The sequence below is a fragment of the Crocodylus porosus genome, unplaced genomic scaffold (assembly GCF_001723895.1).
Source record: "Crocodylus porosus isolate Cpor-Errol unplaced genomic scaffold, CroPor_comp1, whole genome shotgun sequence".
Taxonomy (NCBI): domain Eukaryota; kingdom Metazoa; phylum Chordata; order Crocodylia; family Crocodylidae; genus Crocodylus; species Crocodylus porosus.
Genome location: NW_017728951.1, coordinates 28514209 through 28533523, shown reverse-complemented (window position 1 = coordinate 28533523; position 19315 = coordinate 28514209). Strand labels below are relative to the sequence as shown.

Below are 19315 nucleotides of genomic sequence, written 5' to 3'. Positions count from 1 at the left end.
GGTTAGGCAGGATCTGCCTTTGATGAACTCATGCTGGTTACCCCTAAGCATGATCTCCCTTGCTGGCCCCCCACAGATGTGCTCCTTGATGATTTTCTCTAAGATCTTCCTGAGGACCGAGGTGAGGCTTACGGGCCTGTAGTTACTTGGGTCCGCCTTCCTCCCTTTCTTAAAAATGGGGACCACATTAGCTAGTTTCCAATCCCCCAGCACCTGGCCAGATGACCACAAATGCTCATACAGCCAGGCCAAGGGCTCCGTGATGGCCCCTGCCAGCTCCCTCAACACCCTTGGGTGGAGGGCATCTGGACCTGCAGATTTAAAAATGTCCAGCCCTTCCAGAAGATCCCTAACTACCTCTGCGCTGACCCAAGGCCTGTCAGAGCAATCCCTGAGATTTTCGCTGCATCTGGTAGGAGGGATGTCCTGGTCCCTGTTCAAGAAAACAGAGGCAAAGAAACTTAAAAATATCATCTTTCTCGTCTGGCGTAACCACAAGATCACCATTTAAGTCTTGCGGGGGCCCTACATTGGCTGATGCCCACTTCTTGCTCCCAATGTACTTGAAAAAGGACTTTTTGTTGTCCTTTATTCTGGATGGTAGCCTAGGTTCCATCTCTGCCTTGGTCTTTCTAATAGCCCTCCTACACTCACGGGCTGAGGAGGAATACTCCTCTTTGGTGATAGCCCCTCCCTTCCATTGGTTGTATGCCACCCTTTTAGTCTTCAGGAATTCCAATAATCCTGTGCCTTGAAAAACGTTTTATGATAGTTAAATAACAAATGTGATAGATGAGTTTAAACTACCATAATAATTCTAAAATATAATAGATTTCATCTTCTAGTATAAGCTAAAATGTGTTTCATAGAGAGTATTTTACATTCTTAATGTCTCAGAGCTTTAGCTTCTATTCTTATTTTATGCCTTTACCAATGTTTTGTTCTAAACTTCTTTCCATTTGTTTAAGAGGTTTTGACTTGGTTGCAGTCATGGCACAATAGTTGTATTTCTCTAAGTTAGACTGCTTGTCAAATGTAAAACTGCGATTTTCATTTTTTGCAGCTAAATCTACTCTAGCATCTCTCAGTGCGATGATTTCCTGTCATATGAATGCCAGTTGACATGCTTGTCAGTTATGTGAATTCTTACAAATATTCCAGAGTTAAAGAACTCTCATTCATTTTTATAAAAGCATTGTAGGAGAAAAGACCTTTGGTTTTGGATATTTCTAATTTTTACTATGTTACAGTCATTTTATCTATTCTCTAGTCCTGCAGAACTGGAGAACACACATACATACCTGAATTGTAATATGTGTGATACAGCCACATGCTGTATGATGTATATAGTATTAGCTATGAAGGCCCCAGTTTTCTTGCAGTAATGTTTGAGCAATGCGGCCTCTGGGGAAATTTGAATGGATGAGAAAATAAAATCTATCCCTCCAACACGGGGCAAGGTTTGCCAGGTGACAGTCTGACACAATTTGAGCTGGAATTGCTTCTCCAGATCCATTTGAAAAACTTCCACAAGACTTTTGGGTTACTATAGTTGTTTGCATATAGACATCCCAAGACCTTTGACTTTCCATCTCACAGTCCTTTGAAATGTCCTATGCACAGATGTTTAGGCAGCCATTGTGGTAGTTCCTATACCATGATGATAGCATTATGCATAATCTGCATTCCAGGGATAAACTTCACCTCAAAACAAAATGACCTATCCTCAAACCTTTCATAAGTCTAAGGTGGAACCTCCATGTAGCTTGCTTTTTATTTGCTTACACTAGTTGGATTTATCCAGCTTGCCAAATAAGTTAAGATAACATGGTTACAAGGTAAGCTGAATAGATGTATTTAAAAAAACAGAAGTGGGACATTGTGAAATAAATAAAATTTAGTTTTCCTTAAAAAAAAAGAAAACATTTCTAATTAATACTCATGTATATGGGACCTAATTGTGCAATCCTTCCTCACATTCCTAAACAAATTTGCTAAGTTGCATAAAAAACCTTCAAAAACTGAGCTTATACTTTAAAATAGAATAAATATCCTACATAAAGGCACTGCATGTCTTTCATAATAGAGTAGAATAGCTGCAATTTTACTTTTTTGTTCATTAAAATGTCTATCAAGAGCTAAAGAAAAATGTTATGGGCTGCAGTTAGACTGGCAAGTTGATCAGCTGCTGCTGTACAGGACTCATAATATCCACTGCTTGTCATGATTATGATTTTCTCCAAAGACAAGTGAAACCTTCTTTTCTAGGACAAAAGAGGAAAAAGAGAGATTTAACATCACCAAGGATCTGCCCCATCTAGTCTGAACAACAGAAGAAATACATCAAAAACTTTAAATCATTGCTTAACAAAGAACACTGACAGACCTGATAAAAGAAATAGAAGATTCTATTTTGATTATGTTTCAGAAAACATTGCTATCATTTTATACTGCAAACTCTCTTTATAATGCAGCAAAAATATTCTCTTTGAAATACAACAGAAACTTTGCTGATTTATTCTTCTCCCTATTTCTTATTGCTAGGGGAAAGAAGACTGGCCATGATGTAGATTTTTTAATCACCAATCCAGGACCAAAGGAAGAAAAAGAACTTTTACATAAAGTGGTTGACTTATGGGAAAAACAGGTAAAATATTTTATAAAAAGTAAAAAAATATTTTGAGTTGAAAGAATTAACTTACTAATAGTGGAGTCAGCACTGGAGCCTTGACAGAAAATGGTAATTCATCATCGGGGGCTATTTCAAAATCTGGTACCATTCTGCTTTGAAATAACATCATAAAAAGGGAAATTCTCCATGAAGTGGAATTTCAGTTCTTCCCTAGCTCTGTGGGCAGCCTGAGCTCCAGGGTGGTCTCCTTGATGGGTTACCCAAGAACTATTGAGTGCCAGGTGCTCAGGACCCCACAAGGTCAGTAGATTCTGATGAAAAAATGTTTCAAGCTTTTTTTTTTCTGACTATCGCTATTCAGCACTGCAAACGTTTATTTTATTTTTAGCTATGTAATGAGTGCTATAAAGATGCTTATAGTATTAATATTTAACTCTTTTTGGAAGGATCTAAATACTAGCTGATACAAGGGGCTCATAATATTAGGTCAATACATGTAGTCGGTTGGAAATAAGCAGCGTATTAGTGCTTTTATTAGCATACTAATAAAATATCTTTATACGTTTCATTTTGCATTAAGCTTTTTTCATATGGAGTGTAATATTGTTTGCATTTGAGAAATGTACACTCACTCTTCATTGTCTGTTTTCTTGGTATTGAAAACATTTTGGCTATTTGCAGACATTTGGGGAGGTTAGATTGCATTAAAAATGGCGACACAATCTAACTTAGTTCACCCAGATGCAGACTTTATACATAGACCTGGTCTCAGTAACCAGAAATTAATCTAAATCCCATTACAGCACAGAAGTACTGGTCTAGAAATGGCAGAACCTAGTCTAAGATAGACCTGGATTAATGTTCACTCAAACTTAATCAATTCAGTGAACTGAACTTCTGCACAGTTACCTGTACAGCCCCAGGGCTGGGAAATCCCAGCTGCTAGCCCCAGTCCCAGGGTTGTACTTTTCCGATCTGCCCACTCCCTCCACAGGCCACTCCAGGTACTGGTTTTATCAGGTATTATGGATGCTGAGAGCCAAGGAAGTAAGTATTGTTGGGGGGAGAGGCAGGAGGGATGGGGGTAGGTCCCCTGCAAACCTCCCTGTGAGCTGTTCTGATTATGCCAAACCCTCCCAGACCCCAGGAACCCCCTGTGGACCCTGTTTACTCCCCTGATTGCTTCTGCTGATCTTGCCTGCTCCCTGATTCTGCTCTCGCCATTCCCATGATCACTTCCATGGATCCTGCTTGCCCCCCACGTACCCCCCCCAAATTACCTCAGATCAGGTAGCCATTTTTAATGCAATCTAACCTTCCCCCTGAATGTCTGCACTTAGCCTTAGCCTTGTGTAAAAGGACAGTTCTCTTTTTGAATTTTCATATGCCCTGTAGCTAAACAAGATCAGCTTTCAGAAAGCCTGGTTATTGATCAGTTCTGATATCTATATATTCAGAGGTGGGTAATTATTTTAGCTGGAGGGTGGCTTAATGAGTTTTGGCAACCTGTTGAGGGCCTCATAGGTAGCCCTGACCTTTGCCAGGTGCCCTGCCCCCTGTTTGTTATCTTGGGGCCAGAAGTCCCACCTTTGCCACCAGAAGTCTCTCCCCTTGTCCATGGAAGTACTCCTTTCGGCAAGGCGTTTTCCATCTTGGAACGAGAAAAAAATATTCTAAAAATCAAACATCTACTACAACATACATTTATTTGATTTCAAAAAATATTTTTGTCCTGATTTACATGTGCTTGCATAGTGTACATAGAGGTGATTGCATAACAGCTTGAATAAAGTCTTACTCCTGTGTATTGTAGGAGGTTGTGGGGAGGTGTGGGGGTATGGATGGGTGCATATAGGTTTGTGGGGCTCTGTGGGTATATGTGTATGTGGGGTGTAGGAGAGGCTTTGGGCATGTTTGGGGTTTGTTGGGGTGGTAAATAGGCGTGGCGGTGTACATGTGGGTGTGGGTGAGTATAGGGAGCATGTGGGGGTGTGTGTGTGTAGATATGTGGAGTGTCCGTGGAGCTCCTGCCAGCCTGGGCTTCATGCTCCTGTCACCCTGCCCTGGGACCCCATTGCTCCTGGCCCTGAGGCATGCACCAACTGCTGCTTTTCTCCCCGCTTGCTGCCACTTCCCTGCCCAACCATCACTCCCCACACCTGTCTGTCACTGCTTCCTACCTGACTGCCTGTTGCTCTGGCACCACACGGTTCCTGGCTGGCTCCTACTGTGCACTGTGTGTTGCTGGAGCCAGCCTGGCCTGGCCTGGCCAGAACTGCACAGAGCCAGCCAGGAATCACAGGGGCTGGGCTGGCTTCTGCTGCAGCAGCAGGGAGAGGCAGAGGCTGATATGGCTCCATATAGCCCCTGCCAGCCTGGGCTCCATGCTCCTGCCACCTGGCCCTGGGCCCCCACTGGTGTGGGCCCCACACTCCAGCCCAGCTGTCACTGCAGTCCTGCTCACCTACTCACTGCTACTCCCCCACCACCAGCTACCACTATCACTGCCATTTCCCCGCCTTCCCACTGCTTTCCCCCTCCCTTCCCCTGTGCATCCTCCATGTGCTCTGGCAGCGTGTGGTTCCTGGCTACATGTCCAGGACTACAGAACATGGCAGGAGCCAGCCAGGCCCCCGTGGGCTGGGGCAATCGCTGGTGTCCTTCCCTCTCCCCTGTCCTTATCTGAATTGCACTCTTGGATGGAGGGAGGTGGGAAACAGCCCCAGGGTCAACAGGCCAGAAGCCTCTGCTAGGCAGAGGCTTCTGGTTGGGGGATGGGGGTGGGGCAGAGCCAGTCAGGCCATGCTGCTGCTGCCCCTGGGTCCTGCTGGCCTCTCATGGGTCTTGCCACCTCTGGTGCCTTGTAAGCTTAGACAGGCAGCCACAGACAAATAATAATTAATTTTATAAATTTTTAGGGGCCCTGCAGGTTGGATAGAATGGTTTGGCAAGTCAGATCCAGCCCACAGGCTGTATTTTGCCCACCCCTGATATAAATGTTAATATCTTAATAAGGGATGGGCATAAAGAATTAATGATCTAGTAAAATATCTAGATAGATGTGTATCTGAACCTGTGTAGATACCCTTCAGGGTTGACATTTTCCTATTAACTTTCCCAGTAGCTCCTGCAGTATTCATGGGCACACAATATAGCTTCTGTTCTCTTCTTCCAGTTGGCTTGCAGTCTTTGAAAATACTCTAAAGTCCTTCAGAATCTTGTGTTTCCTTATTTTCTGGAGCATCTGTCTTAGCTATAGATTTTCACAGCATTGTTGAAATCAGTGGCACTGGGAAAATTGATACAAACTGAGGATCTGTCCAGTTACATATTTAAATTAGCCTTCATGAGGATCCCACTCGCATCATTTTGGGAACAGTACACCATCTCTTAAATAGCTGCCCTTAGGCTTTATGTAGGAGACATGGGGTACTGGAGCCATGTGAATGCTCTCCACTTGGGTGTCAGACTGAAGACTATATAGTGCCTCCAGCTAGGGCAAGATTCTGCACACTACGTATAGCCTTTCAAACTTTCCATACTATCCCATTCACATTAATGGGAACTGTACTTATATTCTGAGAAATTAACCAACTGCACGAGCAAGCAGTGAAAGTATTAAAGCTGTGCAGTTCACTCTGAGCTGCTTCAGTTAAATGGAAGAACTAACATAAACTATTTATTATAAAAAGGATAACATGAGGCAAATAAAGGTGCAGGGAGAGTGAGGATAAGTAAAACTAGGCTAAGAGGTTGAGAATTTACTTAGGTTTCAGGTACAGAAAGTGAGGAAATTAAAGAGATGGAAAAATAGTACAAGGAGGTATGTATGGTGGCAAAAAGAACCAAACCCAGATAGGCTGGGATCATTTTAAGTGAGAAGCATAGAGTTTTCCTTGTACTCATTTTTTCTGGTGTCCCTATGGGTTATGATATATAAACCTACTGACCCAACTGCTGATTATACTGCCTGAATTCATTGCTGAGTCAATTCTAATATTCAGAATCTAACTGTCAGTGCTGGAGAAATTAGCTCCTAGTAAAATCAAAATACAAAAACAAAGACAGGAATTATACTCCTCCTGCCTTTTTATTACCTTTGATTTATAAAAAAAGGAATTAAAGCACTTTTATACTCTTTGACAGGAAAGCTGTCTGCCTCTTCACAGCTTTCCCACTTTCGTGCCACTGCTTCAAAGCTCAGGTGCATCAAAGAATGTCTCAAAGGTCATGATGTTGACTTTCTTTTAGATGTTTTTAGTGAAGGATTCTGCAGTGTTTAACTTCTAAACTATATGAAAACTAATTTAAATAGTTCAGAATAGGCCTTTTCTTAGCTGAAAAGTTTAACGTTCCAGAATCCTTCCCCTGAAAGTTGTTGAAAAACTAAGTCAACAACATGATATTCTTTGATGAAGCATCATCAGGAATATGTAGGTCTAGAAGATGCAGTGTCTCCTCTTTACTTCACATTAGAATGGTAAAATGGAAAAGCTGCAGTGTGGTAGACAGATTATCTTTTAATAGTTTAGCAATGCTTTAAAAAGGAAGTAAAAATGACTTTCTCTCTGGGCTACTGCTTGGAAATCTCTGGTCTAACAGTTTCATAGCCATATGTGTGAATGTAATACAATGCACATACTGTGTAAGTTTTCTGCCTTCAAGTTCTTGTTAAATATGTTTTTATCTGGTTATTATCTGGTCAATTTAGCAAGAGAAAGTATGGTTGTAAGGACTTTTTAAATTGTGACTTTTTCTATTTTAATTGTGCAAACTTAACTTTGCACCAACAAGGCTTGGCATTCATCTCCTTGAGATTTTTGTAAGGAAAAAAGGGAAAATCTTCCTCTGCTTAGTAATCTTAGAATTTAAATGGTTCATCTGATTCTTATTCTAAACAACCAGTAAGATGAATGTGTATGATGACAGGAGTTCCAGTCTCATGGGAATGACTGGTAGGAAATGAGTAGAAGGGCTAGGTCTTACACAACTTGCATAGTTTTGCTACTGATTTTTGCAAAGTTGGCTCCAAGGGGGTGGAGCAGCACATTTATGGTTGGATGTTGATAATTGAAAAATTACAGATTTTTAAAGTTAGTAGTTATTTTAAAATACAAAAACAGTCTCAGGAACAAAATCCAGATCTCTACACCTAAGAGAGTGCCCTAAACATTTGGCTACACACTCACATTTTCACTTTCTCTTTGGCCAATGATTCCTTAATTTATAAAAAATAAAGCACAGTAGTACAGCTTCAAGTGGAATAATCTCAGACAGATGCAGGAATTCAGCCTGGGTCACCCTCTTCCTTGATGAATGCTCTGGCCACTAGTAGGGTTGCCAATTCTATTTGAATCTATTCTGGGAGGTTTCATCACATGATGTAATGACATTAATGACTGATCTACTATACTGTAATCAGGAAGGCAAATGCACATTACTGTTACATTTTAAAAACCCACTGGACTATGGTATAAATTGGATTCAACATTTAATACTTATTTTAATGAATGCTCTATCATTTATCTCCTGGGTGACTCTCAGCAGTTTCCTGGAGACTGTATCTAATTCCTGGAGACTACAAGGCAATCCTGAAGGGCTGGCAACACTAACCGCTAGATTATTGTATGAAGAAGGGCAGGGTGTGCACCACCTTCCCTACCTACTGCTTAAAGAGAAAGTAGAGTGGTTGTTGCTGTCACATTTTGTCTAGAACCCAGTCTTGTTAGTATATGTTAGGTATATTCTGAAAATTCCTACTAGATCAAGCCCTTAAGGGACTGAGGTGAAAAAACGGTAATTTCTGAGTCCCAGTTTGGCTTAGGCATGAACTAGTTGCTAAGCTGCTCAGTGCTGTCAAAAAAAAGATGCTTCTTGATGTGTTCAGAAGTAGAATGTTTTGATGCTTAGAGAACTTAAAGATAAAAACCTATATTATGTCTGGAGTAGAGGCACTTTCTGGGTTAACAGTGCCTCAGAAGAACTTTATGGGGTTGTAGCCTTGGACTTAAATACCTACTTCCATTTTTTTGGGATCTAGCCTTGTATATTTAATGGAAATGGTGACAGTTTTCTTCTTGCAAGTTATCTTAGCAGAAGACTAAGACCATTACCTTGCAGAAACACATGTTGAGGAGTCCAGTGTTATAAACTGGCCTATTTTAACTTCAATCAAAGCATGCTACTTTCTACCAGTTGAGGTTCATGACAGTTATGCAAAATTGCAAATTGGATGGGACTTCCTTACAGTCTGCTTAAAAGTAATCTCATGAGTGCCTCTGCAGAATGCTCAGAAGTGATTTTCAATTACTGATAATATTACTCTTCAAAAATTGGGGAACAAGCAGGAAGAACTCATACTTTTACTTGCAGATAATAACTTTGATTTAGTGGGGCTAACAGAAACCTGGTGGTACACATTGAGGGCTACAGGTTGTACAGAAGGGACAGAGTAGGGAGGAAAGGGGTTGGGGTTGCTCTCTATGTAAAGGAGCATTATACATCTACCCTAATCAAAATGGGAATCACGGGAGGAGAAAGTTGAAGCATTGTGGGTTAGGATACATGGAGGTTGTGGGTAAAGGGACTTGGTGGTGGGGGTCTGCTATAGACCACACCAAGAAGAAAAGCTAGACTTGGAATTCTTGAGGTAGCTCTCAGAGGCTGTACAGTCTATGGATGTGGTTGTCATAGGGGACCTAAATTACCCTGACATCTGGGAGGAGCAGTCAGCCAAATCCAACCATTCACGTAGGTTCTTAACCTGAATGCAGATCCTTAACCTAACGCAGGAGGTATACAGTCCCACTAGGGGGAATGCCTTACTGGACTTGGTATTGGCTATGGGGGAGGACCTGGTAGGGGAGCTGCAGATTTGAAGACAGTGACCATCAATCAAGACCTTGAAGACAGTGACCATCAATCAATCAAATTCATCATACGGCATAGGGTGGGTAAGTTAACAAGTAGGATGGAAGTGCTTGACTTTAGGAAGGCTAACTTCAGTGTGCTTAGGAGTCTAGTCAATAACACACTGCAGGAGAAGAGTATTGGTTAGATGGTAGTCTAGGAAGGGTGGTCGTTTCTAAAGGAAGCAATCCTTTGGCCACAGAGGGAGACTATCCCAGTACAAGGGAAAAGGGGGAAAGGAGCCAAAGAACTTCCTTGGCTAAACAGGGAAATCCAGGGGAACCTTAGGGCAAAAAAGAAGGCGTATAGATGGTAGAAGTAGGGGGAAGCTACCAAGGAGGAGTATACCTACTTGGCCCACACTTGCAGAGAGATGGTTAGAAAGGCCAAAGCAACTACAGAGCTGAGGATGGCAACACAAATTAAAGACAACAAAAAGTCTTTTTTAAGTATGTAGGGAGTAAAAGGAAGGCACAGGGCAACATAGGATCACTACTGAACAAGGAGGAGCAGTTAGTGACAGATGGGGGAAGGGGCAAGGGTGAGCTATTCAGTGAGTTTTTTGCCTCAGTGTTCAAAGCTCAAGATAAGTCTCCTAATGGGTTCTTACATGGGCATCAGAGGGACACCAGCCTACCAACTGTCGACCCTGACTTGATGCAGAGTCACTTGGCTGGGCTGGATGTGTTCAAGTCAGCAGGCCCAGATGAGCTGCATCTGAGGGTACTGAAGGAATTGGCTGGTGTCATGGCAGAACCACTTGCACGACTGTTTGAGCACTCATGGTGCTCAGGTCAGGTGTCAGAGGACTGGAAAAGGGCCAATGTGGTCCCTATTTTCAACAAGAGGAGGAAGGGGGATCCAAGTAATTATAGGCCAGTTAGTCTTATCTCCATCCTTGGAAAGGTCTTTGAAAAGATTATGAAGTATCATGTTTGTGGGAGTCCAGCAGGAAAAATAATGCAGCAGGGAAACCAGCATGGATTTGTAGCAGGTAAATCATGCCTGACCAATCTGGTTTCATTTTATGACAGGGTCACAAAATGCTTAGATGCAGGAGTAGAGAAGGATGTAATTTTCTTGGACTTTAGCAAGGCTTTTGATACGGCATCTCATCCTATTCTCATTAATAAATTAAGAGGATGTGACTTAGATGTTTACCTGGTCCAGTGGGTGGCAAACTGGCTTAGTGGTTGCACCCAGAGAGTGGTAGTAGATGGGTCGGTATTGACTTGGAAGGATGTGGGTAGTGGGGTCCCGCAGAGTTCGGTCCTTGGACCTGTACTCTTCAATATTTTTATCAGTGACTTGGATGTGGGTGTGGAGTGGAATCTGTCCAAGTTTGCGGACAATACTAAATTTTGGAGTGAAGTGCACTCTCCAGAGTGTAGGGAACGATTGCAGGAAGACCTGGACAGGTTAGAAAAGTGAACAGTACACAGTAGGATGCAGTACAACAAGTACAGGTGCAGAGTGCTGCACCTATGGTGCAAAAGTATCCGGCACACCTACTGGCTGGGAAATGACCCACTCAGCAGCACAGAAGTGGAAAGAGATCTCAGAGTCACAGTAGCCTCCAAGATGAACATGAGTCGTAAGTGTGATGAAATCATCAGCAAAGCTAACCACACTTTATCGTACATCAGCAGATGCATGAGAAATAGATCCAATAAGGTGATACTTCCTCTCTGTGTGGCATTGGTCAGACTGCAGTTGGACTGCTGCATCCAGTTTTGGGTACTGTACTTTAAGAAGGATGTTGATAGACTCAAGAGGGTCTGGAGGGGGGCCACTCATATGGTTAGGGGCTTACAGGACAAGCCCTACAAGGAGAGACTGAGGGACCTGGACCTCTTCAGCCTCTGCAAGAGAAGGCTGAGAGGTGATCTTGTGGCCGCCTACAAATTCATTAGGGGGATGCAGCAAGGGATTGGAGATGCTCTGTTCACCAGGACGACTCTTGGGGTAACAGGGAACAATGGTCACAAACTGACAGAGAGCAGATTTAGGCTAGATCTCAGGAAAAACTCCTTCATGGTAAGGGTGGCCAAAATCTGGAATGGGCTTCCAAGGGAAGTGGTGCTCTCTGCTACTTTGGGGATCTTTAAGAGTAAACTGGATAGGCATCTGGCTGGGGTCATCTGACCCCAGCACTCTTTCCTGCCTAGGCAGGGGGTTGGACTTGATGATCTGTTGAGGTGCCTTCCGACCATAGCATCTAGGAATCTGTGAATCTATGAAATTCAGCATTCAAACTTTGATCATGGATTTGTTCCAAAATGAACAGTGCTGACATGCCAAAATTAACCCCACATAAAAAATATATAGAGTTGGAAACCTGTTCTACCCGTGTTCCTTTGACATGCTTCCCCCAAAAATCATGTTTGGATTTGACAAGATGGCAAACCTCTGTTAAAAAAAAATTGCTTATACTAATCTTCATTTAAAAATCTAAACTATAAATAAGAACTATAGGAATATAGAAAACATAATTCAACAAAATGATATTTGCAGAAGGCTGCAGATGTACTATTTTATAGAGTAACATAAATATTCTGTTATGTAACTGGCAATATTCAGAGTTACACATGATCTTTATAACTGGCTGCCCCTTTAACAGTATTTTTTTTAACTTAGAGAAGTGCTGTTTCAGCTTCATTTTATGAAGCAATGGTGATGTCCAGTGCCTAATCAAATTAGGTTAATCAGAAACATTATCCCAGTAGATGTGTCCTGGGCTTTGATTCCTATTTAAAGGTGGCATTCTGGCTTTGAATCAGATTTCAACTCTTTGTTGTAGTCAGCACTTGTGTAATTGTTGCCTAATTGCATTTTTTAAAAATGTTGGAGTAGCTATTTACAGCATGGGACATCTTGTATGTCCTTCCTATTAACTTTTACAAATTGCCAAGCCACTTAACTATGGAAACGCAATAAAGATAACTTAGAGATATGCAGTCCTGAAATGCCTTTCTAGTCACACTTGCTAACCACAGCCATCTGCAGATATTGAAAATGCATTTACTGGAGGATGTGACCCAGTCAGTAGGGGAAAAGTGTGTTCTATATGAGGACTTTGACTTGTAATAACCCCAGAATTGCATGATGTAAATCTAAAGTGAACCAGAAAATATTTTCTTGAAGTTTCTATAAAATCAGACAAGAAGGAGTACTCCTTTAAACACTGGGCGTTATCTAGTTAACAGCTGTAGTTGTAGGACTGTCAATTCGTTAGAGAACTACTGGAATGTCTCTCAAGAAAACCAGTGCAAAGCACTGGAAATCAAATCAATTTTCAAAACCTAGAAACTAAAATTGAAAAATATTAACAATACACTCACAATGATGGTAAACAACCTGGAATGAACAGAATCAAAATTAAACTAAAACAGATAGGTCAGCAACAATATTTCAAGGGAAAGAAAACAATGATGAAATAGGGATTATAGGTCCACCAGAGGACAGAGAGTATGACGGAAAAATTAAATTGGATGGTTACAACTTGTTCCTAAGGACAGAAAGGTGGGGGGAAGAAGGGGGTGTAACATTTTTCCATCAGACATTGTTAGTTGTTATAGGTCATAAAAGATTCAGAATCATGGGTCCTCAACTGGATCAAAGTTCTCACTATTAGTAATAAAAATGGGGTTCCATGGGCATCTCCTGCAGACCACCGGTTCTCATTAAAGAGTAAGATAACCTGCTCCATAAGCTTTTTGTCTCTAATCTGTAGAAAGAAAAACTAAGTTATTGCTCATTTTAGCTGAGAGGCATGTATTCAAGATCTCATCTTGCTTGGAGTTTCTAAAAATAGTGGATGATAATTTCTTACAAAGAAAGTCCAAAACTTAACAGAGCAATTCAACGTCTGATATCGTTTAGATGGACAAAATAGCAGTAGCCTAGGAATTGGTGATTATAACCTGGGTACCTTTATTTTATGCGAACAGTATTCTGAACCACCCACCAATATTGTTTCTTGAAACTTTAAGAGGGTCAGTATCCCAAAGCTTAAATTAGTTATCAGTATATGAACTGAGAACATCACATTGGAAGTGACAATGACAACTTAGTATAGTTTATGGACATCCCCTTTATAGTATGACTGTACAAGCATGAAAAAGTAAAATAACACCTAAATAGAAAGTAGTGTGGAAGTCATTATAAAAAATCAAGATATAAAGAATGGAAAAAGGGGAAAGTTAAAAAGAATGTTGGAGACTGTCAACAGAAACTAATGTAATCACTGAAATATCACTGCCCAAAGAAGTCACACTTAAACATATTTGGAACAAGAACCCCTCTTCCCCCCACAACAAAAACAAACAAAAACCCAACCCTGAGGTCATTCATAGGTCCAATGCCAGAAGCAGATAATAAAATCATAAATAGCAATGCATTAATATTCAATATCCATCTCACTGATATTGAAATAAAAGATTTACCGTCTGTAACAAAAATGATGTGAAGCAACATCTACTAACATTTAAAAAAGTATCAGATAAACAGAACTGGTTAACTTATATCCAAAAGTCCTAATATCTGAGGAACTTTCTGAATCACTAATGTTAATTTCTCAAAAAAATCTTAGAAAACTGGGGAAATTCAAAGTAATTCCAGTATTTTAAAATAGTTAAAGAGTTGACCTAAGGAATAACAGTTTGATGCCAGTTCCATGAAAAATGATTAAATGATTTATTCTGGACTTTATTGATAGAGGAAATACACCAGCAAATCCACCTCAGAAAAGATTAGAGTCTAAAACTGTAATTTATGATAGTCAATATGGTCTGACAGAAAGTAGTTCTGGTCAAACATAACTGTGATAAGGGTTTCTCTTTTTTTCTTTTTTTGAGATAAAAATGTAGGATGATATAGCATAATTAGATTCTTTTAAAGGCATTTGATTCAAGTACCACACGTCACCTTGACTAAAAATCTTTCATTCTATGGTAATACAGGATACATGATAGAACTCAAAATGCAGTTGTTGTTGGGGACAGCTGGGTTTCATTTTAGAAGGAGCCTCCAGCAATCATTTTTGTTCTATTTCTATTACCACTAGTGATCTAGATAATTTAAAATCCTTGCTGGTGAAACTTGTAGATTACATGGAAACTAACATGGCTAACTACCTCTCTAAGCTGCATAGAGACTGATAGGATAGTAAATACAGTAGCTTCACTAGGTGTGGGCAAGCAGAGAACCAGCTCCGGGTACCACCTTAATATGAATGCCAGTACCATGGAGGTGCCAGTACCATGGTTATAGTGGCAGCAACAATAAGTGTGGATAGATCATACTGTTGCAGCAGCAACTAGGGCCTTTGAATCTCTAGAGCAGGTAAGATGCTAGGGCTGCCCCTCTCTTTTGGGCTCCTGGCACCCCCTTTTCAAATCCTCTCCAGCAGGAGGTTGTCCAGGGCACAAACCTTGCCAGTTAGGCTACTGACTAAATTAATCAGGAGGACTGGTTACCACTGGAGAGTGATCTGAACTCTCTGGTTAAATGGTCAGCATCCAGCGACATTTGTTTTAATACGTCCAAAGTCAGGTGTCTATCTTTCAGGAGTACAATAATGGGAGACAGTATAAAGGAGACACACAAAAATGATCCAAGGGTTGGAGAACAAGCCTTATGATGTTCGTACCTTAAGGAGCTTAGTTTATTCAGCTCAAAACTAAACTTGCGAGGCGATTTAAAAAATAGAAATGAAAAAAAGAAAAGAAATGTATCTGATTGCAGGGGCCTTTTTAGTCTTACACATGAAGGCACAATGAAGTCAATGGTTGGAAGCTGAAGTTAGAAAAATTTAAACTTGAAACAAGACCTGATCTCTTAGCAGTAAGAATAACTTTGGGAAGTGGCTCACTATTGCTTGGAAGTTCTTTGCATGCCATCAACCCTAAAGAAGTTTAAGTGAGGACTGAACAGTGAGCAGTATCTCCTGATTATAAGGCAGGGCTTGGCAGCTCCTAAGTATTGCATAGCCACCTCTGAAGGTGTTCCACTCTCAGTGTGTGAACATCACCACTTCGGCTACAGTGCGTCACTGATACAAGCGGTTCTGCTGGACTCCATATTGGTATTAGGCTGGTTTTTGGTCCATCACTGTACAGTATTGTGGTACCTGTAAAAGATATATGCATATCAAAGCCATTTTTTTAAAGACGAGGAAAATTGGGAAAAAAATGTAATGTGAATAATGTTTTCTTTTAGGGCTTGCTTTTATACTGTGATATAATTGAATCAACATTTGAAAAGGAAAAACTGCCAAGTAGAAGAGTTGATGCTTTGGATCATTTTCAGAAGTGCTTTGCAATTTTAAAATTACATCAGCAAAGAACAGGCAACAGCAATAGCAATATATCCAAAGAATCTGATAAAGCAGAAGTCAAAGACTGGAAGGCAATCCGGGTGGATCTGGTCATAAGCCCCTTTGAACAATATGCATATGCTCTGTTAGGTTGGACTGGCTCCAGGGTAAGTAATAACAAAAGCTGACATTTTTCTTTGAGCTACTAACCTATTTTTTGAGGTTGTAGGGCTATTCAGAGTTCATGGATTCTTAAATGTTCTTTCTCCCTGCATTTTTGTATTATTTTCTTTACATCCTCTCATCAACAGGCTATCATAGCCTACACTTCACACAATCATTACTGATATACATAAGTGTATAAAGAATATTCTTTATATTCCTTTGAGTATAAAATTCACTTAAAAAACAAATATTTCTTCTAAAAATGGCCTCTGTCTTAAATTCATGTAAAACCAAAACAAAAATACCCAAAAGCCCTTTTCTATGCACAGTAGAGGTTGTATCCTTGTAAATGTGTCTTTATGTGGTATTTTATTTATTCCTAAATTGGGACTCAGAAATTGTGGATGCATCTTAAATTCGAGGGTGTCTTATGTATGGTATTTGGTATATGGCCTATATAGTATTTTCCCGCCTAAAGAAAATTAACCTTGCTCTTCATTTGAGGTTTCATTTTTAGAAACCATGGAACAGACTTTTGGCTTGCCTATGGCCCCATTACATTCCTTCAGCACAGCAAAGGGTTGCAGAGGGGACTTCCTGAGGTGACAGGAAACTTTATTTCAGGAAAAGAATGTTCCAAATTGGAATGAAAATTCAAAATTTGAGATGTCCATTGAGATTTTATTTAGGAGCAGTCAAAGCTTTTTGTTTCAATAAACCTTTAATCAATATTGCTTTATTTTTACATTTTTAAATTAGTGTTTAAAAATTACTGTAAAATGATAAAGTAAAATCATTTGTGACTGGCATCATAATCCATAAACCTAATGTGAATTCAGCAAATGCAGTTTATACTGAAGGAGCTGAAACACAGGAGAGAACCTGGCACAACAGCTTTGATTCACTATTACATGGGTCTGGTTTTACTTTTGTAGTTGCATTAGTAGAGTAGATACCAACTGGGATTAAGATGTTCAAGAATCCTGAAGTGAAATATGTGTTATGTTTCTATTTATCCAGAACTATAGTTCAGCACTTAATTTACTATAGAAAATACCAACTTTTTCCTTTTTATCATCAGGCAGCACATTCCAGTACATGTTTTGCTAAGGGGCCTATATTGTAAAACGGATCTCAGTAGTTTATTAAAGGAAGAGAAGCCTCATTAATGAATTCCCCTTAGGTTAATCACTTTATAAGTCTTTTTTAAAAAGATATTTGAAACTCCTGATTATTTCCCTTGCCCAGTTGTAAATCTCAATTCTAATCTCCTAAACCCTTCTATTTAAATCTCAGGATCTTAAATCTGCCTCCAGTTTAGGTTTTAAAATTGTATTTCCAAGCTTGTTTCAGGTCCTGTAGGCCCACCTCCTTCCTACCTGTGGAACATTTAGCAATTGGGAAGGATCTTTTTCCCTTTCATTCCCAGGCACCAGGCTAGCACACATACCAAATATGTGCTTTTTCTCAATCCTCATGAACCCCATTTGGACAGCTAGGCCAGAGCTCTCTCTGCTTTCTCCATGCCACTGGAAAAACCTGAACTGACTTAGAAAAATAGGATGATTTATAAACAAACTGAGATTCTACTATGTGTTAATTTAAACAGTTCTTTGTTTTAATAGGCAGCTAATTCCAGGTAATATGATGCTTTATTTTATGTCAAATAATGCCCTTTTGAGAGATCATCTGGTGTGGGACTATCAGGGATAAGTTAGGGAAAAATATGCAATTGCTATGTTGGATACCTTAATGTTACCTGTACGGTAACATAGGACTGACTAACTATGCTTTTTATATCACATATTTTCAAAACTATTTTTAAATGTGTATAATTCATAGTTTCATAGTTTCTAGGGTGGGAAGGGACCTGAGCAGATCATCTAGTCCGACCCCCTGCCATGGCAGGAAAGAGTACTGGGGTCAAACAACGCCAGCAAGGTGTTCATCTAACCTCCTCTTAAACACCCCCAGGGTAGGGCCCAGCACCACTTCTCTTGGAAGCTGGTTCCAGACCCTAGCCGCCCTGACTGTGAATTACCTATTACTGCAGGCAATGAGAATATAAATCATTGTGCTGCCAATTTAATTACAGGATAAACCAGTGTATTTAAATGCATGTCTCAGATACCATTTTTTCATGAATGTCTTGTTTAGCCTGACTGAATCTGTCCAGAATATGGTCTCTGAGTGAAACCACGTAATTTTATAATGTGTGTTTTAACATATGAATTGTTTTTAGAATGTTTATGTACACAGCAACAAAGTAGGCACTCATTTTGGTTTGTATCTTATTGGGAATTTATTATGTATTGTACAGCAATTTGAACGTGACTTACGAAGGTATGCCTCTCATGAAAGGAAGATGATGTTGGATAACCATGCCTTATATGATAAGACTAAGGTACAGTTTGCTTTTTGAAATAAGACTATAATGTCAGCATTCTCCAGGACACATTTTCTGTTTACATTACTTCAATGCAGTGTATTTTGACGTTCCTCATTCCCTATACACCATCCACTTTTTGCAACAAATTAAACAAGAATTCCTCAGATAAGAACCTCTTTAACTGAATGTCTGTGTCTTATCTTCATAGTGAATGATTTTTGAAGATGTTTATTAATGTAATTATAAGAACAAGCTGAAATACCCTGTCCAAACTAACATTAATTTCCTCTGTATATAATCTAAAGACAGGAGGCTAGGGCAGATTCACTACATATCTACATGCAGATAAAGAGGAGACATCTTTGTCGGCATTGTTACAGTATGCTGTTCTTTGTGAGAACAAGTAAACTAAACACTGCATATCAACTAGCTCCTTATTCACTAGTCATTTTCAAATGTCAGTGAACTTTCCATTTATATAGAAACATTAAATCATTGTTCATTTAATCTAGTACCCTGTCTCCAGCAACTCACAAGATTAGATGCTTCAAAAACAATTAAAAAACCCTTCCATGATGGATTATGTAATAAATTGATCATTGGAGAAATTCTTAATCTCTAGTGATACTGTGTTTTTGCATGCCATGTGCGCTCCCTTTGTAAAGCATTCATCTTTGTTTTTGGAAGGCAAAATAGGGATTTTTCCCCCCCCCCAGAATCATGGCATAGTGCTGACTTCCTTTTCATGGAGAGTCTGTGCTAAAAAATTCACTTTCTGTCTGGGACAGCAGGCAAGCACACAGATGCAGGGCGCATCCACATGAGTGCACATGTGTCTCTTGCCCTGCCTCAAACTCCTTTGCAGCATGGGGAGAAAATTTGACCCCAGGGGTCTAAAAAAAAA

At 40.1% G+C, this 19315-nt stretch overlaps 1 protein-coding gene across 11 annotated transcripts in view; it reads left to right on the top strand.

The window, feature by feature from the left end:
• Positions 1-19315, top strand: part of DNTT (DNA nucleotidylexotransferase) — a 332847-nt gene that overhangs the window by 243502 nt on the left and 70030 nt on the right. For 10 of the 11 annotated variants that reach the window (XM_019555833.1, XM_019555832.1, XM_019555830.1 and 7 more), the window contains 3 exons: positions 2545-2647; positions 15761-16024; positions 18343-18426. In XM_019555833.1, the coding sequence (XP_019411378.1) occupies positions 2545-2647; positions 15761-16024; positions 18343-18426 (451 nt within the window). The remainder of the gene's footprint in view (positions 1-2544; positions 2648-15760; positions 16025-18342; positions 18427-19315) is intronic. The other variant, XM_019555839.1, reaches the window with a different exon arrangement.